General features: G+C 35.1%; 1 protein-coding gene across 2 annotated transcripts in view; it reads left to right on the top strand.

Moving 5' to 3' along the window:
• The first annotated feature begins 1,008 nt into the window (after positions 1-1,008).
• Positions 1,009-22,888, top strand: part of Wwp1 (WW domain containing E3 ubiquitin protein ligase 1) — a 69,338-nt gene continuing 47,458 nt past the window's right edge. The window contains exons 1-9 of one of the 2 annotated variants that reach the window (XM_013012506.1): positions 1,009-1,079; positions 1,339-1,418; positions 8,501-8,596; positions 10,765-10,855; positions 14,907-15,045; positions 15,599-15,723; positions 17,781-17,918; positions 18,007-18,070; positions 20,017-20,201. In XM_013012506.1, coding sequence (XP_012867960.1) covers positions 10,786-10,855; positions 14,907-15,045; positions 15,599-15,723; positions 17,781-17,918; positions 18,007-18,070; positions 20,017-20,201 — 721 coding nt within the window. In that variant the 5' untranslated portion in view covers positions 1,009-1,079; positions 1,339-1,418; positions 8,501-8,596; positions 10,765-10,785. Of the gene's footprint in view, positions 1,080-1,338; positions 1,419-8,500; positions 8,597-10,764; positions 10,856-14,906; positions 15,046-15,598; positions 15,724-17,780; positions 17,919-18,003; positions 18,071-20,016; positions 20,202-22,888 lie in introns of both variants that reach the window. The other variant, XM_013012505.1, reaches the window with a different exon arrangement.

The raw sequence follows: 22,888 nt of genomic DNA, 5'->3' as shown, positions 1-22,888 counted from the left end.
GCCCATGATACTTTCTAAATTTGAGTGGAAACTATCAGTTGACATTACTGTTTGAGGAGCCCATTGTTTTTTGAGGTTGTTTTCACTGTTTCGTGGCCCCTTCTATGAGGGGGAAAAGAACAATAGACATTTCTTTCTGTCTTGTGACTTGTGAAATATAGTGTTTGTTTTCAGATGCCCAGAATGAAAAGTGTACATTATATTAGGAAGTTTCATTTTTCGAGGTTAAAGATTTTGGTAATTATCATTTGTTTTAAAACTTTTTATGTAGTTTAACTTTTTCTTAAAAGCATTTTTTAAAGCTTAGACTATAAATGAAGTTTAAAGAAATCCAGACTTGAATTCTGGCACTCACTAATTGAGTCAGTGATACTGGTCAGATTAACCTAACTTAAACCTGAGTTTTAGAATATGTACAGTGAGAATAACAATACCTAATTCATAGCTTTTTTTCATCTTAAACCTACATAAATCTTAGTAATCTGGCACTTAGTATTCAGTAAATAGTATCTTTAGGCTAGACTGATAATACCATTTATTTATTCAAATCTGTTTTGGAATTATTATTATTATTATTTGGTGCTGGTCTTGGGGCTTGAACGCAAGTCTAGGCACTGTCACTGAACTCTTTTGTTGAAGGCTAGGACACTACCACTTGAGCCAGAGCTCCATTTCTTGCTTTTTGGTGGTTATTGGAGATAACTTGTCTCACAGACTTTCCTTCCTTGGCCTGACTTCCAGTCCTCATCCTCCAATCTCAGCCTCCTGAGTAGCAAAGATGAAGGGGTGAGCCTCATGGCCCAGCAGAATTTTCTTTGAAATGAGAACTCTGTGTACTATGTTGTATAAAACCCCCAGTGAAGTCTGGAGCGGTCAATGCCTGTGCTTTGTTTGAAAAATGTTTATGAATCAGTTAAGGGCAGTAAGTAGTCTCACATGAGGCCAGATTTTACTGCTGAATGAGTTCAGATCAGTTTAGTTTTTGCTAGCAATGAGTAATGAAGGAACTTTCAGTTTTACAGCTTTTTGTGTATTGAATTTGAGTATAAAATACTCTGTTTTTACTGAATTTTAACTTGGTAAGGATTACTTTATTCTGAGTTTCAGCTACTGACTAAACTGGTTAACTCCTTTTGGGAAATTCTATGCATTTTGGATTCTAGTAGTTTCCTCTAAGAATGAAGAACGCTTAATGAAAGCTTGTACTTTACTGCATGTTTTTAAATTCTTGGGAAGAATAGTTATAAATATTGACTTTACAGTGTATGTATTACTTTAATAATTCTGATATATTTTCCTTTCTTTCACTTTCTCTTTTTCTTCCATCCTTTGAAATAGGGTCTCTGTCTGTGTAGCTCTGGCTAAGCTGTGAGCTCAACAATCCTCCTGCCTCTACCTCCAAGTGCTAGGATTTACAGGTGGGTGCCATCACACTGGGCTAACTTTATATTTATAACAAAAACTGTGGCAATACTTATTCCTCTTAGGTTCCTCACTGCAAGTATGGGGTTTAGTGTGTGTTGTTTTGCAGCATGTCTATGAGACTACGATGCCTTCTTAAACTGTCCTCTGTTATCATTGAAGCATAGGAGAAACGTTTATATGCTTCAGAGTAATTAGGAATGTGGTTCTAGTGGTTGTGGGAAGCAGGGGGAGAAACAGATTAGGAAATTAATACTTTATTCTTGCTTCTGGAAAGAGTTCTAGTTTCCTAGAGTAATGGTTATTTTTTTTGTTCCCTCACAAAACTATATTATTTTTGTCTTAGTATCCTCATTTTTCAGATAAGAAAACAGACTCAGATGAAATGTACAAAAAGGGTAGAGTTGAAGAATTTGTGCTTAGTTTTTTCTGGCTTAAGAACTATTCTCTATATAACTTTATTCCAACATGTTCTTCTCAAAGCAGAAATTGTCTATGGAATGGCAGAATTAGGAAATTCAATGCATAAGTTATAGTAAATCAGGGTTCTTAATGTATTTAAAAACAACCAGGAAATGTTGTTGAGGTGAATGTAACTTTGTGTCATGACATGCTAATGCCCAGTGCAGTATGGAAGTGCTAACTAGCCTTGTCAGTGGACCTGGATTTGGCTGACATAAGAAACTTTGTGTTCTTGAGGCTTTTAATTACCCCTCTGCTTTGGCTTCAAGAATGCATATGACTGTCTGCTTTCTGCTTCTTCATAAGGTGTAGCAAGTACAGTCAGTCTTCCCTATCTGTGGGCTCCCCATCCATGGATCCAAGCAACCTTGGGTTAAAAATAGTTGCAGAAATCCCTTATGGGGACTGAACACCCATAGACATTTTCCTTGCCATTATTTCCAGAAAAGTTCAGTGTAACAACTGTTTTTACATTGTGTTGGTTATCATAAGTAATCTACAGTTTACTTATGATAGGGAGCATTGAGAGGATAAGTATAGGTTTTTTCTTGCAAAGAAATACATTGTCATTTTACAAAGGAATATGGTATTGATGTATTTAGGAATTCCTCATAGATACTGAGGGATGGCTGTATTTATGCCAGTCTTGGTATATGTTAACTTGGGTTTATTCTAAAAGCTTGGAACTCAAGTTTTGTAGTTTAGTGCTATTTGAGAAACATTTTAAGTGATATTTTTCAGGACATGAATGGGATACCTGTTCTACAGAGTTTTACTGAAACAGGCAAAAAAAAAAATTACCAAATGCCTAGATGTTATTTTTTTTTAGAAGTTGTGATGTCTTCCCATTATAAACATAATGGAATAGGAAGTTGAGAAATAATAGACTAGAAGGAAAAGAAAAACTTACTTCATTTTAAAGTACTGAAACCATTTAGGTGTAGTCCTTTATTGATGTGACTGGTTTAATATCAGTTCGTTGAAATAAAGGAGTAAGAATAAGTATAAGTATAAGAAAAATATATTTCAATTTCTTACGATAAAAGAGATTGAAGCAGGTAGAGAAGGAAAGTTCAGTATGATGGTAAACAGCAATGTTATCAGAGTCTTATGTTTTTGTTTAATTTTTAAGAAATCATAGCTGTTTATGTTAAATATTAGAATAGGTGCAGATAAATATAATGAATACTTTTCCTTTTCGCTAATCTTTCCAAAATATAGACAATTTACAAATTCCTTTTTATAAAGGAGTTATTCAGGGGAAATTGATATGATTTATTTTTAAAAAATTCTTTCTGTGGAGCAATATCACCATCTTGTGGCCCTGTAAGAACATTGTCAAAAGTGAAGTTTTTATAGTTACAAGCAAAAATTGTCCTCTAGATATTAGCCAAGGAGTGCATCACGTTTCTAACTGGCTTTGTTTACTGCCAACAGAAAATAAAGTGATTTGTGGACTAGCATTGCAGCTTTGTTAAAAATTTTTTATTAGAATAAAATAATGGAATAAAAATGAAAAAAATTACAGGTGATTTGCTAAGATTTCATTGTAATAAAAAATATGTAGTATTTTTAATGAAGTAATTCTAAGCTTAAAAATTTTTTAGGTTTTCTGATCTATTCGTTAATTTATTAAAAAAACTCGAATGCTCAGAGAAATTTAATGGGACTTAAATTTTTTTTTTTTTTGTGGCATTTTAAAATCAGCTTCTAGGGCTGGGAAGGTGGTTCAGGGGTTGAGTGCTTGCCTTGCTTGTGTGAGGCGCTGGGCTCGATTCCTCAGCACCACATCAGCAAAAAAAAGCCAGAGGTGGCGCTGTGGCTCAAGTAGTAGAGCACTAGCCTTGAGCTGATGAGCTGAGGAACAGCGCCCAGGCCCAGAGTTCAGCCCCCATTACCGACAAAAAGAAAACAAAAATCAGTTTCTAAATACATTTAATTTTGTTTTTGAATCTGAGTGTAGGAAAATAATTCCAAACTTGACTGACTTTATAAGTGATTAACATAAACATCAACGAAGGTGTTTGCTTTGCCTTAAGGTCTCAGTCTCTCCATTGTATAGGAATGCTTTGTTTAGTAATGCATTCTTCCCACTTCTAGTCATATTGCTCTGTGCATTTCCTCTTGTCTCTGCTCAGTTTCCTCTCTTTGACATGCCATTTCATTGGCTTGAGTCTTTTGTTTAAATTTTATTTACTTATTGGTAGGGGCTTGAATTCATGGCCTGGGCACTGTCCCTGAGCCTCTTTGTGCTCAAGGCTATTGCTTTACCACTTGAGCCACAGATTTTTGAGTGGTTAATTGGAGTCTCATGGAGACTTTCTGCCTGGGCTGGCTTTGAACCTTAATCCTTAGATCTCAGCCTCCTGAGATTACAGGTATGAGTCACTGGTGCCAGGCTTGTTTATTATTAAGTAGTTGGACAAAGGGATTACAATTCCATGAATTGCTTCTTGGACAGTGTCACTCCTTCCTTTGCTTCCTCCTGTTTTCCTGTCCCTGCCCACAAGTTGAATAATTTGTTTTTGTAATTTTCAATGTTAAGCAGTATTTTTTAACTAGTTACTCCCTGAGGAATATTTTCTACATTAAGTTTTATATTTTTTTCATTTTGATGATAATCTTTTTTCCCTCTGATATACGTCTTGCTATGTTACCCAGGTTGGTCTTAAGCTCCTGGGTTTAACTGACCCTCTACCTCAGTGGAGACTATGGACACATTGACTCACTATGCTGCTATTTTGATGATAATTTTTATTATTGTTGTTGTTGTTGTTTTTGGTCCGTTGTTGGGCCTGAACTCTGGGCCTGGGCACTGTCCCTGAGCTCTTCAGCTCAAGGTTAGCGCTCTACCACTTGAGCCACAGCGCCACTTCTGGCTTTTTCTGCTTATGTGGTGCTGAGGAATCGAACCCAGGACCTCATTCATGCAAAGCAAGCTCGCTTACCACTGAGCCACCTTCCCAGCATTGATGACAATTTTTAAAGGGAGAGGAGAGGAGAAGTAAAAATGTAAGAAAGCACTTAAAGGGATATAGCTCAGTGATAGAGTGCTAACCTAATGTATATAAGACCCTAAGTTTTATCCTAGCACTGCAATATTAGAAAATAAATAACACCTAAAAGAATAAGTGCATTTAAGTTTAGTGCCTCTGTTTGGTTGATTGGGGTATAAGTTAAATACCTTCTGTATGCCAGGCTTTGAGACAGGTAAGTAGGTAGATACAAAGGTGAGGATTTGTCTGGACACTCTTGGAACTTCTTCTAGTATTCGATAAAAATTAAAAAAATAAAATTTTGAAATCAGTAATTCTGGATTAAATACATCTTGGGTCATATACCATGCAAGTGCTGTGGGTACTTTTTCTATTCTCAGTAGTTTACTTTGGGACTTTGATTTTACAGGGACAATGCATATGAACACAAACAGGTTTTTGTGGAAGCCTTGAAATATCTCTGGAACAATTGATTTCCTTGTAAAGTATAAGAACTTTGGCCTGTTCAGGTTCAATAGCTTTTAGTGACATTGTTTCTGTGAGAAAATTTGTACTTCATTTTTAGTAGTCATCTTTTCCTCAATTTTTTAAGTGTCTTGTTGATATATAATTGGGGATTAGGATACTACTTCTGGAGTGTTTTGAATATGTAATTTGCAGCTGGAGAATATTCAAGTGTAAAGACCTTTGATTTAAATACTTTTGCTTGCTTTAGGATTTGACAAGTAAAGTAAGAATTGTAGGTTCTTTGCATTTGAAGAAATAAGCATGAACCTGGTGCTCAGAATTAGCAGGGCCAAGGTGGGAGTGGATGTATGTGGTTGTATAGTTCACCTTCATAGGACTAAAAAATATTTTAATTAGAAGTTTCAGTTCTGTGTTGTTGTGGGGCTTGAACTCAGTGCCTGGATGCTGTTCCTGAGCTCTTTTTGCTCAAGGCTAGCACTCTATCACTTTGAGCTACAGCACTACTTCTGTTTTTCTGATGGTTAATTGGAGAGAAGAGTCTCATGGACTTTCCTGCCCAGGTTGAAACGGTGATTCTTAGATCTCAGCCTCCTGAGTAGCTAGAATTACCGGCATGAGCCACAGTCACCTAGTAGTATCTAGGTTTTTTAACTTAATCATCCTCATCCTTCTATGTGGTTTACATTTTAATTGTGAACCTTCATTTTAACACATGTTTATCGAGTTTGTCTTTCCAAAGTCTTAGTGTGCCTCCTGTTACACTGAAGAATTGGAATCATTAGGCAAAGACTCCTTATTTCCTGACATTTTCTGTGATTTCCTCTCTTCACTTTTCTCCTTTGCTACCCCTTCCCCACCTCCCCCCAGTCCTGGGACTTGAAATCAGGGTCTGGTTACAGTCTCTGAGCTTCCTTTGCTCAAGGCTAGTATTCTTACCACTTGATCCACAGTGCCACTTGCAGCTTTTTCTGTTTATGTGGTACTGAGGAATCAAACCCAGGGCTTCATGCATGCTAGGCAAGCACTCTACCACTAAGCCATATCCCCAGCCTCTCCTTTGGTTTTTGATCCCAAAGATCTCTGTCTATGCTTTTATCAGTATTGACTGACCTCATTTTCCTAGCACTGTAAGATAGTACAGATTGAGTATCTAGGAACCATTGCCAGAGTAAATGGTACTCCTGTGTCCTTGTCTTTAGTTGCCCTTTGTCTGGTAGGTATTTTGAGTATCCTTTACGTCACCAGAAAGGCATAGCTTAGAAGATGCTCTTCAGTGGATGAATGGATCAAGAAAATGAGTTATATTACAATTGAATTTTACTCATCCTTTAGGAAAAATGATAGTATGTCATTTTCAGGGAAATGGATAAACCTGGAGAAGATGTTAAGTGGAAGTTAGATCTCAGAGAGACAGAAGACACGTGTTTTCTCTCATATGTGGAAGTTAGATCTGAATTATAAATACAGATTCATCCATTTCCCTGAAAATGACATGCTAAATACATAAGTAAACATATATAGGGTTATATGCCTACATATGCAAGTATATTAACTAATGCATTGTATATTCAGGGGGAGAATTTCCAATGGTATACTTCCCTTCTAACAACTTACAGTTTAACAAAATGAATACCAAGAAGCTGAAACTTGTGACAGTTGGGGATGTAATCAAGGGGAGAAGGGTAGACAAATGCAGGGGGGAAGAGTGGGAAAACACAGTCATGATATTTCAGTGTACATATGTGAAAATGGAACTTGGGAAATTGAGGGAATGGGTGAGCTTGGGAGAATTGCTGAAAGGAGTGACACTGATTAAGATGCATTCTACTTCTTAACTGATATGTTGAACTGAACCCTCTGTGCAACTACCTGAAGATTTAAAAATCAAAATGATGACTTCTCTGTCTTTTGTGTTCAATGGAATTAATCTGATATTCATAGAGAGAAAGTCAGTGTTGGACCTTATTAAAAAACAAAATCATATCTAGTAAGATAATTCAACTCATGGGAAAGGTTCAGAGAAGCATTACTCTTTTTCCCCTAGTAGCCACTTGTAAATTATTAGACATTTTTGTGATTGGCACTGAAAGAGATTAATCAGTGATATTTATTGAGAGATCACTGAACAGAGAAATCAGCTATGAGCCTGGCACTGGTGGCTCATGCCTTTAACTCTGGCTACTCAGGAGGCTAAGATCTGAAGATGGTGTTTCAGAGCCAGCCTGTGCAGGAAAGTCTGTGAGACCCTGATCTCCAATAGACTACTCAGAAAATTGGTGCTGTGGCTCAAGTGGTAGAAAGCTAGTCTTGAGCTGAAGAGCCGAGGGACAGCGCTCAGGCCCAGAGTACAAGCCCCACGACTGACAGAAAAAAAAAAGAAAACAGCCATGTTCTGTCCCAGACAGGTGAAAGTATATAATGAGAATTAGTACTGGTTTTATTTGAGATAAAAATTCACAGTGGTTAAGGGCAATGCTAGAAAAACGCTTCGAGAGAAAGAATAGAGATGAAAAGAAAGTGTTGGTGTTGCCTTGGTGAACTTAGAAACAGTTACACACACTATTTCCTAGATAAAGTAGATGTTAATGTTGGACACTGAAGTGCTGTGCATACTAAAGGAGTGCAGGCTTCCCTGAAGTGAGTAGGCAGATTCTAACGTTGCACCTATTGGGTGATTGTGGGCCATAGAGGGCTGTCAGCTTCGGAATGGAGTACTACTGAATGGAATGCAGGTCTGCAAGCTACAAGGGTTGTAAATGGGAGGCTGTGTAATGAGTATGACAGCATGGGCTAGGGAGGGACAGCAGGACTGAGTGTCAAGGAAGTCTATGCAGAAATTGGAAATTGTTTGGTTCATTAGGAGTCAACCTGGTGAGGATTTGGAGAATTTTAAGTTAATGATATTGAGAGCTAACACTGGGTATGGAGAAAACCCCTTGGTCCACCTGTTTCCTGACTGTGTACTTTCTGGAATTCTGTCCTGAAGAATTTTACTTCAAGATGCAATTCACTTATAAGTTATCTTCTCTGTGAAGCTGTTCCTGAACCATGTAGTTTGGTTAGTTGCCATCTCCCTGTGCCCAGATGTATACATTCACATTTTTCATCCAATTTAGTAATTATTACACTGAAAGCAGTTTGTTTGTTTGCAGGGTTATCTCTTCAGCAGACTATGAGCTCCTTGAAAGAAAGAATCGTGTCTTACTCATCTTTGTGTCCCCAGTGTCTAGTACAGTTCCTGATACATAGTAAGTGATTAATGTGTTTTAACTAACACTGTGTTTGACAGTCAAACTCAGTGCACATTGTTAATTACACCCATGTAGACCTATTAAGATGTTGTTTTAGCAGTATGTCTACAGAGGCAGTTTCCTCACCTTTAAGTTATAGATCATACCATACATGGTATCTCTAATCATACATACATATATGTATATGTAAGTGTGTGTGTGTGTGTGTTGTACACACATACCCCCCACATATATATTCTTAGTGTCACACAACTTTGGATTATAAATGAATTGCGAGGTTAGGTATAATGTAAGTTTGAACATGCCAGAATATATGAAACGTGGAAGTCAGTAATAAATACAAGTATCTGTGAGCCAACATTTCAAACTACAATTTAGATCTGTACTAACACAGTTAATGAGCTACCAGTGAATACATCTCTTACCCAGCATTCCTCTTTTCCCAACTCCAATGTAAATACTATCTTGTTTTCTTTCTTTTTTTGTGCTGGTCCTATGGCTTGAACCCAGGGCATTGGTGCTATCCCTGAGCTTTTTTGCTCAAGATTACTACTCTACTGTTTGAGCCATTGTTCCACTTTCGGATTTTTCGTGGCTAATTGGAGATAAGAGTCTCATGGGCTTCCCTGCCTAACCTGGCTTTGAATTGTGATCCTCAGATCACAATTGAATTGAGATCCTCCTTAGTAGCTAGGATTATAGGTGTAAGCTACCAATGCTTGGCTCCTAAATTTTTTATTTCTTTATTTTCGGTGGTATTGGGGCTTCAAATCAGGGATTTGTGCATGTCAGAGAGATGCTCTACTATTTGAGCCATACCTCAGCCCTTTTTTTAAAACAAAAGAATTTTTTGAATAGGATCTCACATGCCTGGGCTAGCCTGAATTTCAGTTCTGCTATTTATGCTTTTCATGTAATTGGGATGATAAGCTTCTGTTACTATACCCAATTTTTTATCCATTGAAATGAAGTCTCTTGAATTTTTTTGCCTTAGAATGTAAATGTGCAGCTTTATATGATAACGTCAGATTGATTGCCAGTAGAATTTTACCAGTTAAAACATTTACCCTTAGATCTTCCCCATCTGCCTTCTGAGTAGGTAGTATTACAGGTATGGGTCACCACTCCTGGCTGACCTTTTCTTTTTTTTTCTTTCTTTTCTTCTTCTTTTTTTTTTTTTTTTTGGTCAGTCATGAGGCTTGAACTCTGCTCCTGGGTACTGTCCCTCAGCTCTTCAGCTCAAGGCAAGTGCTCTTCCACCCCAGGCAGGACAGTCCATGAGACTCTTATCTCCAATAAACGACCAGAAAACCAGAAGTAGCGCTGTGGCTCAAGTGGTAGAGCGCTAACCTTGACCTGAAGAGCTGAGGGACAGTGCCCAGGCCCAAAGTTCAAGCCCCACATCCAACAACAACAACAACAAAAATTTCAGACTACATAAAATTTCAAAAATTTTATATGGGACATTGTTAAAATTAGAATATGGACTATATATTAGAGAATAGTTGGGTACTATTTAGATTCCCAAACTTTAGTATTATGCTGTAATTATTATATATTTATTTTTAGGAAATACATAGAAAAATTGATGTGTAAAAGGTCAGTGTACTCAAGTGGTTCAAATAATATATTCATATATTAATTTATTCAGTATGTGCTTATTTAACATATGACACTGGATTCTTTTTTTTTTTGGTCGGTTGTGGGGCTTGAACTCTGGGCCTGGGTGCTGTCCCTGAGCTCTTCAGCTCAAGGCTAGTGCTGTACAGCTTTGAGTCATAGCACCTCTTCAGGTTGTGGTTAATTGGGGGTAAGAGTCTCACGGACTTTCCTGCCCTGGCTGGCTTTGATTTGCAGTCCTCAGCTTCCTGAGTAGCTACGATGACAGGAGTGAGCCACTGGTACCTGGCTTCTGGATTCTTAATATAATCGTTTATTTTGTTGCTCATATTGACTCAGATATGATTTATTTATCATAATGTTCTGTAATTTATGTTTCTAATGCTCGGTTATAATTTCAGATGAAAGATGCCTGAGAATATAAACGTGATGGCTGAAAATAAGAGTGTATTATAATTGTATAATTGATTTGAACAGCAATGTTTAAACATTTTGCAAAGTTCAGTATTGTGTCTCGTATATAAATAAATGATCTTTTTTTATAGACATAAACTGAATTTTGGGACATGGCCACTGCTTCACCACGGTCTGATAGTAGTGATAACCACAGTGGAAGGTTACAGTTACAGGTAACTGGTAAGTGGTTTTCAAATAATTTAATATGGTGATTCTCTGAAATTCAATTTTGAATATCCCAACTCAGCAGACTTACCACATAAATAAAGTTCTTGGGAAATACTCAAGTATTTCCTCTATTAAATGGCACCAAGTTTTAGTGCTTTGCTTTTGTTTCTGTTCCGTTTTCCTTTGCTTTGTTTTTCTCATCTTGTTAATTTAATTTTAAAATAAAAATCACTTGATAAAATCTATAGTCCTAATGAGTTCACAATACCCCATGTAGTATCTATCACTGTTCCTTAAACCAATAGGCAAAGGGACTAAGTGCCTTCTGTTGGATATAGGAGACTAATTAAGATCCTAGGATTCTAGGCTTTGTACTTTTTAATATTAGTTAACAATGATCTCGGTACTGATTTTTCTTTGTGGTACTAAGGGTTGAACTCAGGGCCTCATGCATGCTAGTCAAGTGCTTTACCAGTGAGTTACATTTCCATTTTATTTTTAAATAATCATATGCTATTAGTAAAGGCTTGGCCCTTTGCTACCATTAAACCTAGTTGTACTCTTCACTAAGCTAAATTATTTTTAACATCCTGATTTATTTATTTTTATTGTTAGCATATGGTTTTTTTGAGACAGAATCTCACTATATAGCCTAGGCTGGCCATGAGCCTGTGATGCTCCTACCATAGCTTTCTTGGTGCTAAAATTATGTGTGGTGTATACCACTATAATATATTTATTCTTTTTCTTTATATTCTTAACCTACATCTAATTGAAAACAATAATGGTGGGCAGCAGGGTCTGTGTGTGTGTGTGTATCAAGGAGAGAGAGAGAAAGAAAGACTTGGCATGCTGGAGGCCTTGGGATTGATTCTCAGTATTGCAAAATAAGGCTAATAGTAATGATGATAATTGTAACAGAATAACAAGAGTGATCATGAGAGCAGAAAAATTACTACAGAAAAGAATCAAACAGAAAACTGTCCAATGCAATATGGTAATATATTGTAGTTTACCATGTACATAAGCATACTAGCATACAGAAGTATATTATCTTGAATATCTTTTTAGATTTCAGATTTTGAAGGGAAAGGTCAGAAGCACAAAGTTTGCAAAATATACAAAAGAAGAATCCTTAAGTTTGAAAAATAGACTTGTTATAGTCACTCTTGGAATATTTTAGCTTTATTTTTGTTTGGGTTTTTTTTTTAACTGTATTTTTTTGTCTTTTCTTTTTTGGTACTGGGGATTGAACCCAGGACGTTGCACTTGCTAGGCAAGCGCTTTGCCACTGAGCTACATCCCAGCCCTTCTTGGAATATTTTAAGCTTTTATGTTGCCTAGTACCTTAAGAATTTTACATTTTAAAACTGAGAATTTAAGTTGTCTGTGTCTTATTTAAGTATTAGTGGCATGAATTAATAGACTGCATTCTTAGTGTTACAATATTTATGGAATAATCTTGTCTTCTGTTGATTTGAAGTATTATCAGTATATACAGACCCCTCAGAATTCTTGTCACCTTTCTCTTATCACTGTCAGACTGTCATACGTTCATCTTACTGTACTTAAAACAGATTTGGAGAAATCTCTCATTTTGCATATCATGCATATTTATACCTTCTCTTTTAATTTTTTTTTTACTTTATTTAGTTTGACTGTCCCTCATTTTCTCTGCCTCTACCAAAGAAACTCAAAAATGAAGGTTTGAGGTTTATTTTAAAATACCATATTAAATAAGAGATAATCCAGATCTTTCCATATTAAAATTTTCAAATCCAAGAATATTCAGATCATTTTTTTCATCTTTTATGCCCATCATTAAAGTTTTGACATTAACTTCATGTTGATCTTATACATTTAATATTATTACTACTCTTTTTAGGGAGGCTGTTAATGAGTATCATTTAAAAGTTAACCTCCCTATTTTCTAATAATTTTTCAGTATTTACACAGCTTTGTAGCAAATAATATAATACCAAATATAATACCAAAGAAAACTAATTAAATGAGCATATACACTCTATTCTACATATTTCCACTAGTTAGAACTACTATTTGAAATAATCGTATTGACTTTTGATTATTTAAAATCATAGAATTATGGTTATTTTATAGGTACATTCTTGTCAGCTAATATAAATTCTTAGGGAGATTAAAAATTGCCTTTTAAAAATGTATCTTAATTGGGTGTTGGTGCCTCTAGCGTCTGAGATCTGAGGATTGCAGTTCAAAGCCAGCCTGAACAGGAACGTCTATAAGACTCTTACCTCCAATAACCTTCTCATTAAAAGTTGAAGTAGAAAATACACATTCACCACCTGCCTAAAAATAAGCTATTGATTTAGTAGAAAGGAGAAATCTACAGAGCTTACTACATAGTCAAAAAAAAAATAAAAGCTGTAAGTAATGCTGTGGCTCTTAGTGGTAAAGCCTTGGCCTTGAGCACAAAGAGGCCCAGGGACAGTGCCTGGGCCCTGAGTTTAAGTCTCAGAACCAGCAAAATAATAATAATAATAGTAATAGTAACTTCTTGTCATTCTAGCTTCCAGTAGTATTGAACATGTTGCCAATTAAAGGTAGACAGATGGGCTTTGAATGAGTTTTTAGTTACTCAGGAGTGTTCATATTGTACCATTATTAATAATAGAGTAACATTCACCATTTTGGGTGCCAGGAATTCATTGATGGTGGTAGTGCTTTGCACCCTATCACTTAACAGTTGTAAGAATTAGGTAGTCTGTTTTTCAGATGAAAAAACAATGGTACAACATGGTTAATTGACTTCCTTACTGTAAAGTTCTAGTAATTGGTAGAATTAAAATATGAGCTCAGATATGTTGTTTCCTGTGCTTTCAAAATGATACCCTCTCCTTCCTGTTTTCTTCTCATATGTGAATAGATATGACGTGTATTAGCAAGGAAATGACACTTTCACTTGGGATGACAATTCTGAGCCTTTTTATTTTTTTATCAGTCACTCCAGTGGTATTGAACATAGAGCAACTTGAGCAGTGAAGGATGGAAATGAATTTTGTTAAGACTCTGAGAGTGTCAAAGTAGAAGTAGTAGCATAGTAGAAATAAGATTGAACAGTCTTTGTTCCGTGCAGCTCTTCAATATAGTATTTGCTCTAAATATCTCATTATTCTACTGTTATTCAAGTTCTGTGCCCCTCTGAGGTATTTATCATGTTGAGTTTTCTGGTGTATTTGTATGACTATGTTCATAAGATAGTAGAAACCTGTATATCTGGTTTGTTTCTGTATCTGTAACACATTGTGTATATGACATAGGGAGGTTTTCCTCTTTCTCATCACAGACCCAGGATAGGCATAGGATTATCAAGGTAAGGTAAATGGTTTGTACTGCCCTGGCAGAATCCTGACAGAATATTTATTTCTCTGTTTGGATTAGTATTTGGAAACATTAAAGAAATTTGTATAGCCTAATTAATTCCTTCATATCTTAGGTAAATTAGATTTAAAGTTTATTTTCTATAGACTTAAAATGACATTTTGTTTTTAAACTTTTTATTTTAAGATACAGTTACTTTTCATGTTTTTTGAAACCTATCTTCAGTTAAAGCTTTAACGCATTTAGAATATAAGTTCCCCAGTTAAGTGAAGAATACCATCTGTCAGGTGTGTTAATAGACATACTGCTCAATAGCATGAGTTCCTTTTTGGGGTAAATTTGTCTTTTTGGTTTTGGGATTATTTTACACTGCCTCTCGCTATGTAGCATAAGTTTATGTTTTCCTGGAATTCACGATCTTTCTGCCTCAGCTTTTCTAGTTCTGGGGTTATAGGTAATATCTGCACAATGGTGTGATTCTTTTAAAGCCAGTAAACTCAGTCAGTTCATCCATAAGTGGGTAAATTATGTGATGTGTAAATTATGTCAATTTAACAGGAAAATTCAAATAGCATTATTATTACCTTCTCCTTTTGTCAATGGAAGAAATTTAGTTGCACAAGAAGAACTTCCATTTTTATTGATTTATTAGTAGGCAATACTAGTTATTAGCCACACACACTAATGATGATTATTTTTCTGTTAGTTTCTAGTGCCAAACTAAAAAGAAAAAAGAACTGGTTTGGAACAGCAATATATACAGAAGTAACTGTTGATGGAGAAATTAAAAAAACAGCAAAATCCAGTAGTTCTTCTAATCCAAAGTGGGATGAACAGCTGACTGTGTAAGTATTTTCTTAAGTTTGGGCTCCTCATGTTTTTTATTTTGTAAAATGGCTTCACAGTAAAGAGCCTTTTTTTCCCCATTGTTAATAGGTGATTTAAAATATGAAGGTATTGGATTCATTTTCTTAAAGAAAAAGAATAATAATTCTTGCTTTATAATTTAATTATTTCCATAGAGCCCTCTTTATTCTGGATGATTTGCATAGAAATTTAAAAAAATTCAGTAATCATTTAATTTTGATATTTGTGAAATAGTATGGTGTGGATTCATTTATAGTAAAAGTATTATAACTAATGGCCTCAGTTTTCTTAAATGTTTTTGAAATCTGTTTGAAATTTTTTTCAGATAAAAACAGTATTATTGTAAATTCTCAGTATGACTCAGAACATTGCCGATGTTTTGGATTAGTAACTATTAGTACTATTACAATCTTTATGGTTTTCTTTCATGTGATATTAAATAAACTGAATTTTCTGTTCTTAAAATATATTGAAATAAATAATCACATAAAGTGATGATGTTTGTGTTTTGCTTTAATTTTACTCCTACAGAAATGTGACCCCACAGACAACCTTAGAATTTCGAGTTTGTAGTCATCACACTTTGAAAGCAGATGCTTTATTAGGAAGAGCAATGGTGGATTTAAAACAAGTCCTTTTAACGCACAATAGAAAATGTAAGTTTCTTTCTAACCTTTGTTTCTTTGTAAGTTTATTTCATACACTTTTAACATATCCTAAATTACAGAAGCAATAATTTGGCACTATTGAAAGAGAATTTTATTTTTGCCTATGATTGCTTTTAAATTTATAGGTATCATATTAAATATAATTATTTCTCCATTCTGTAAAGTGATTTCAGTTATCTGCAAGTATTCTATTATCAATGATAAGCAGTCATTTGTTATTTTACTCATCTATATATTTTAAAACTTAAGCAGCATGTGGGTGGTGTTGCACATCTGCATTCCTACCATTCAGGAGAATGAGGGCAGGAGAATTGTGAGTTCCAGGTCAGGCCCGGGTATATAGGAAGATCCTGTCTTGAATCACATCCCCCAAGTCATACAAGTCTTTGAGATTTAAAAAAAAGGCCAGTGTCTGAGCCTCTTCTTTGTTTCTTGACTAAACAATTTTATTTGGATAAAATAAATTCTAACTTTAACTTTTGGTGTTTTCATCATACAACTAGTTCATTGTAGGAAATGTATAATATAGAAAATCTCAGAGGAATATAAAAATTACCTATGATTTTTCTATCCTAGGATAGCCATAATTTCTGTGATTTTCTTGTTTGTAGACATAAACATGTCTATTTATTATTTTATCTTCTGTGTTTAAAAATTTATTAGTATACTGTAATTATGTTTCCATGATTTAAAATTTTTCTGGCTTCAGGATTTTTAAGGTACGTAAGACTGCAGATATTTTGTAAACCTCTTACAAGTATTTGTGGAAGTTTAGGTATACATACTTCAGCTTGTAATTCTGCAGAATTATAAATCAGAGGTTTTATCAAATTCTCAAAATATGTAATTCATAGAAGATAATAAACATCTCTAGTTTGAATTTTAAGTACAATGTTTTTTCATAACATTAAACCTTATTGTCTGACATCGCATGGTTTCTAGTTGTTAACTCAAACTAATGTTTAAATCTGTAAATCTTTGTGCTTACCTTTTTTTATTTTCTTATTTCCTTGCAAAAGGTAAATTTTTAATGCTTCAAAGATAGAGGAAGTAGTATGCCTTAGTCTCAATTACTCATTATAAACCACTCATTATAAAAATAAAAAAGTTACTTGCTGAAGTAACAAGTAATTGTAAAGTTGTAAGTAGAAGACATATTTTGTTTCTTAACTGTTGAATTTTTATTTAGCTAGCCTTGAAACAATTTTAAAAACATTTCATTTACAAAGATGATTAAATTCTTGGTTTCCTTTGATTCAATTACTTTAAACAGTACTTTGATTCTGGATTTTAGTTCAGCATCAATTAAATGAGCTCAAGTGAGACTTTTTGAGTTTTATTTACTTGGCTTTTGCTAAGAATACATAATAACCCATGAAAAACATAACAGTCTATGATAATAGAAATACCTGATATTACAAACATTCTGACTTTTCATTAGATCATAAAATGACTTTTCATTTAAGTAAAATCTAAATACCCCAGTTATGAAAGAGGAGAAGTATTTGGTTTTATATAAAAAAGAAATCATAAATTGTTGTCATGATCCTTAGTAGCCAGACATGGGCTTTGCATTAAGTTCTTATGACCGGTCTTAGTTTGAAGTTCTTTTTTAAAAAAATTCTGACTATCTCCATTTTGTGGTAAGGAAATGAGAAAAGTGAGGACTCAAGAAGTTTAAATAACTTAATCCATATTGTGTCTAATTAGTAGCAAAGCTAGAATTTGCCAATGCTTTGCCTCAACCAAAGGGTTGGGCTGAAGACCAAGTTTGTTTAGTTATTAGACAGTCTTAGCTTTATTTATGTAATAGCAAGTTCAGAGTGTATACACAAGTAGTTAAAGATGATCTATGGAAAGTACAGGGAGGGGAAGAGAGGAATTATTCAACTAGGTGCAAAAAGCCAATATAGATTAAAAAATACAAAGAATTCTTTCTAAACATAGCTGTCAAGTACTGAGTTACTCCTTCTTGAAATGTAGTTTTGATTTCCAAAACAGTTTGTATGTAGCCAAAGTGATAAAATTGGATATTCTTTTTCTAGTGGAAAAAGTGAAGGAACAGTTAAAACTCTCTTTGGAAAACAAGAACGGCATAGTACAAACTGGTGAGCTAACAGTTGTACTTGATGGACTGGTGATCGAGCCAGAAAATCTAGCAAATTGTAGCTCCTCTCCAACAAGTAAGCTGTATGTATGCTTTTAAAATTTAAAGTAAGTCTGCAAGAAGTATATGAAAACCTGGTTCTTTCTTTGTTTCTTGTTCAGTAGAAATACAACAAAATGGGGATGCCTTACATGAAGATGGAGACCCTTCGGCAAGGACAACTACCAGGTAAAATGTTTCATTTCAATGTTTATGGTAACAGTTCTTAGTATAAAGTGGTTTGGACTGCATTCTGGTAGCTCACACCTGTAATCCTAGCTATTAAGGAGCTGACATCTGAGGATTCTGATTCCAAGCCAGCTGGGGCAGGAAAGTCCATGAGACTTTGATCTGCAGTTACCTACCAAAAAGCCAGAAGTAGAACTGTGGCTCAAGTAGTAGAGCATAAACCTTGAGCAAAAAAGCTAAGGATCGTTGCCTAGCTCCTGAGATCAAGCCACTGTACAGGCACAAATATGTTCTTTTCTTTTTAACTTTATTATTGTTTAATTTTTTCAAACTAGGGCTGTGTAGCGCAGGCTGACTTCAAACTCAAGATCTTCCTGCGTTAGCCCCTCAGGCCCCTGGGGTTACAATTGTGCATAGCCATACTCAGCCACACTAAGTATGAGGTTTAAAATTTTAACTTTAATGTAGAATTTGTCACAAAATTTAAAAGCTGACATGAAAACATACTTGTTGAATGCTTATGAGTGTAGCTTTTAAAAATAATAGTTTATTAAGATATAACATAGACCATAGTCATTCTTTTAAAAAATAAATTTCAAGGTTGGGAAGGTGGCTTAGTGGTAGGGCACTTGCCTTGCATGCATGAGGCCCTGGGTTCGATTCCCCAGCACCACATGAGCAAAAAGAAAAAAACCAGAAGTGGCGCTGTGGCTCAAGTGGTAGAGTGCTAGCCTTGAGCTGAGGAGCTGAGAGACAGCGCCCAGGTCCAGAGTTCAGGCCCATGACAGGACCCAAAAAATAAATAAATAAATAAATAAATAAATTTCAGTAGATTTTGTCTATTTCTAGACTGTGCAACTACCCATCTAGTAATTTACATTTTAGCTCTAGATTTGTCATTTCATTTTCATCATTTCATATGAAATTCATAAATTGTGAATGTTTGTGACTGGCTTCTCAGATTTAGCATAACAGTTGAAGATTTATTTATGTTGCAGCAGTTTATGAAATTCATTATGTGTCTGAGCTTCATATTAATAATATTTTTCTAAATCTGTACTTTGGCTTTTTGGTAAATGTATTCAGATATTGTAGATAAATTGAATTGGCATTCTATAGATCACAGGAAGATAAATGCTCTACTGATTTGCTTTTCTACCAAAATCATCCTGTCATTTCAAAAACAACATTTCATATTTTGTGACAAGAGATGCTTTCTGACATAATAAATTGAAACAAAGATGTATAATATCAAATATGGTAGAAGTGTAGCCTTAAAATATAAAAATATATTTCTGTAAAATTACTTGGTACATTTAAAAAAACATGCTGGTGAAGGACAAGGTATGAGCTTTATTACTGTACTCTTAATTAAGTTGGTATTAGCAATCTTAATCACATTAAATGATCCTGATAAAATCACTTGAACAAGCCAGGTGTGGTGTTGTACTCCTAGGTACTCTGGAGGCTGAGGCCGAAGGATCACAAGTTTAAGGCCAGGTTGGCCATCTTAGTCCCTATCTAAAAATAAAATTTTAAATGGAGATGCTGGTGGTTCATGCTTGTAATCCTGGCTATTTAGGAAGCTAAGATCTGAGCATAGAGGTTTGAAGCCAACTGGGGCAGAAAAGTGCTTAAGTCTCTTGTCTTTGATTAACCTGCAAAAAGCTGGAAGAGAGATGTGGATCAGGTGGTATGGCACCAATTCTGAGTGAAAAGCCAAGAAGGAACATGAGACATAAGTCTCAGTACTGTATAACTAGTACTAAAAGTATTTTAAACTTTAATGTAATAAAACAGGCTATATCGTTGTCCCTTACTTTTTCTACCTATCATTTTACATGGATATTAAGAATTCTAAATTTTTCTGAGGGAAATCCTAATGAAAAGTTATATAATTATACTTAACCCATTGAACTAAGGTTTATTTTTGTTTGTTTTTAAAGGTTGGCTCTTGAAGGTACTAATGGAATAGATAATCATGTACCTACAAATACTGTCATCTCAAACTCGTGCTGTTCGTATGTAGTTAATGGAGACAACACACCTTCATCCCCGTCTCAGGTTGCTGCCAGACCCAAAAATACACCAGCTCCAAAACCACTCACCTCCGAGCCTGCCAATGACACTGGTAACCCTGGCTGTTTATAATATGTTTAAAGAAAGCAAAATTAAGTCTATGTATCTATGCCTATACTTTCTTCCTTGTATAATCTTTTTTCCTCTTAAATTTTTTTTATTGTGAAGGTGATATACAGAGGGTTTACAGTTACATAAGTCAGGTTCCATTTCTTTTTGAACAGTGTCACCTCTTCACTTGTTTTCTCCCGGCTTTTTCTCTCCTGACTCCCCATCCCCAGAAGTTGTGCAGTTCATTTTCAACATAGTGTCTAGTGAGTATCACTCTATTCTTTGACAGAAAATTTGTAATAACAATCTTGGAAATTTTTTTCTGAAATTTTAATTCCTTTGGATCACTTAACATGGAATTCCAAAACTAATTTAGAGAGTACAACACATTTTTACTTCGCTTTTATGATAGGTAATGTCTCAGGCTTTATTCCTCAAAGTACATTTAATTTTTCATGTTAATAGAATGTTTCTGAAAGAACTTCAGTGAATTCATTGGTTTGTAACTAAAACTTAGTAGCAAATGGTTCATTTTGCTGTCCTGTCTAGTTTGGTATAAAAATGGCCTGACGATACAACTAGCAGAAAGTTTTATAGCCCCAATGTAGGAACTACTCTTATTAGAAAGGCAATAGTTAAGGAAGATTTTTCTGTGTAAGTTTTTGTATCTATCTGAAAATACAGCATAATATGAATATAACATAAGTGAGTCTCATCAGTCTTGCTTTATGTTACCTAGTCTTCAGTTAGATCCGACATATAATACAAATCTGTTACAACTAATGTTATGGGTAGCCAAAATCACATGTTCTAAATACTTAGCTTGGCTATTTAAAAAAAAGTTAAAACTTGGGGCTGAGAAGGCGGCTCTGTGGTAGAGTGCTTGCCTTGCATGCATGAGGCCCTGTGGTTCAATTCCTCAGTACCACATAAGCAGAAAAAGCTGCAAGTAGTGCTGTGGCTCAGGTGGTAGAGTGCTAGCCTTGAGCTGAAAAGCTGAGGGACAGCACCCAGGCTGAGTTCAGGCCCCACAACTGACAAAATAAATAAATAGATAGATAAATTAATTAATTAAAAATTGTAGTTTTAAAAATACAGTCTGAGGAACTGCTTATAGGAAGAAAGACCAATAATTTGTTTTTTAAAAATATAAACACAGAAAAGATTATCTAAGTGCCAGAGTTCTGCATGATAAGGCAAGAAAAAAATGCTTTTTAACCAAGAAGACTAAAGCTCCCAAATAGTTACCCATACTAGAAAATGAAGAAAAATCCTGCTTATTCACCCATTTAAAATTTTTACATTTCATTTTTGTATAATTTCCTTATGAACTTACCAAAGAAGTTCTAAGAATAACTATTAAAAATATTTAATTTTCATATGACCATATAAATGAGTTCTTTTATGTGATTATCTTTGAATCAAGAAAGGTTGAGCTAGTTCTATTCTTTCTTACAACAGTTAGATAGCAGAACCTATCATTTCAATCAGTACTCTTTTTTTGTTTTTCCTCACTCTTGGTTAGTACTGGATTTGGAACTCAGAGCCTGGCTGCCACTCTACCTCTTGACCACACCTCCAGCCTGGCTTTTTGCTGATAGTTTTTGGAGGTAGAGTCTCTCAGACTTTCTGCCTGGGTTGACTTTGAACTTAGATCTTTAGGATCTTAGCCTCCTGAGTAGCTAGGATTACAGGTGTGAACCACCAAGCCTGACTCTAAGACTACTCTTGATTTCATGAAAAGAATATAAGGTGAAGAATTTGAATGCTTATTTTAGAAAGGTTTTCTTTTTGCCATCTCTCTAAAGTATATGGAATTTTCTTATTGGTAAAGTGATTACCTATCTGAATAGATTAGTGAAAATAATCTACTGACCCTTACTTTCATGTTTTAGTGTTGGGGGGTGTATTCAGATGTGGACATAATTAAGGAAGAAGGAATTAATTTAGGCTTTTCTGATTATAGAATTACAGACTTCAAATAGTATTCTCCCACCTTTTTACCGATTATTATTGAAGATGTCTTACAAAACAATCCTATTGTCATCATTCCATTGCCTAGTTTAGTATGGCTTCCGGAACCTAGCCTGTTGATAGCAACCACTTAATGGATGTCTTTTTGTATGTTCAGTCATGCCTTACTAGGAGGATGAATTCAGGAATGGGCAGTTCCTATTCCTTTAAGATGTTGGTACAAAGCCGTATTTCTTTATTTAAGGTAAGGTCCTTAGAAATAAGATTTGTTGTTGGAGTTGTAGATGGGGATGAGGGTGGAGGAGAACATATTTTGTGTATCACTGTATTCTGTCTTTAGTTTTCTGAGTGTGAGCCTGACCCCTGAATTGTTGTTTAGCTTCTGGTGCTTTGGTTTTCTATCTGGAAATACAATCTCTTGATCTCTTCCCATACATATCCTGAGGGCTTCAGCAGAGCTGCTCTTCACTGAGAACCTGAGATTTTGAGCCAAATGAACTTCTTTTCCTTGAAAAGTTATTTATTCAGCCTTGTTATTTACATTAGTAATTCAAAGTAGACTTACATACCTATAGTTCCACAGTTTGGAAATCACTAAAGTTTTTTTTTTTTTTTCTGGGTCCAGTCGTGGGGCCTGAACTCTGGGCCTGGGCACTGTCCCTCAGCTCTTCAGCTCAAGGCTAGCACTCTACCACTTGAGCCACAGCCCCACTT

The sequence above is a fragment of the Dipodomys ordii genome, unplaced genomic scaffold (assembly GCF_000151885.1).
Source record: "Dipodomys ordii isolate 6190 unplaced genomic scaffold, Dord_2.0 Scaffold17, whole genome shotgun sequence".
NCBI classification, from domain to species: Eukaryota; Metazoa; Chordata; class Mammalia; order Rodentia; family Heteromyidae; genus Dipodomys; species Dipodomys ordii.
The sequence above is the reverse complement of the archived record's forward strand: the minus strand, read 5'-3'. Positions and strand labels throughout refer to the sequence as shown.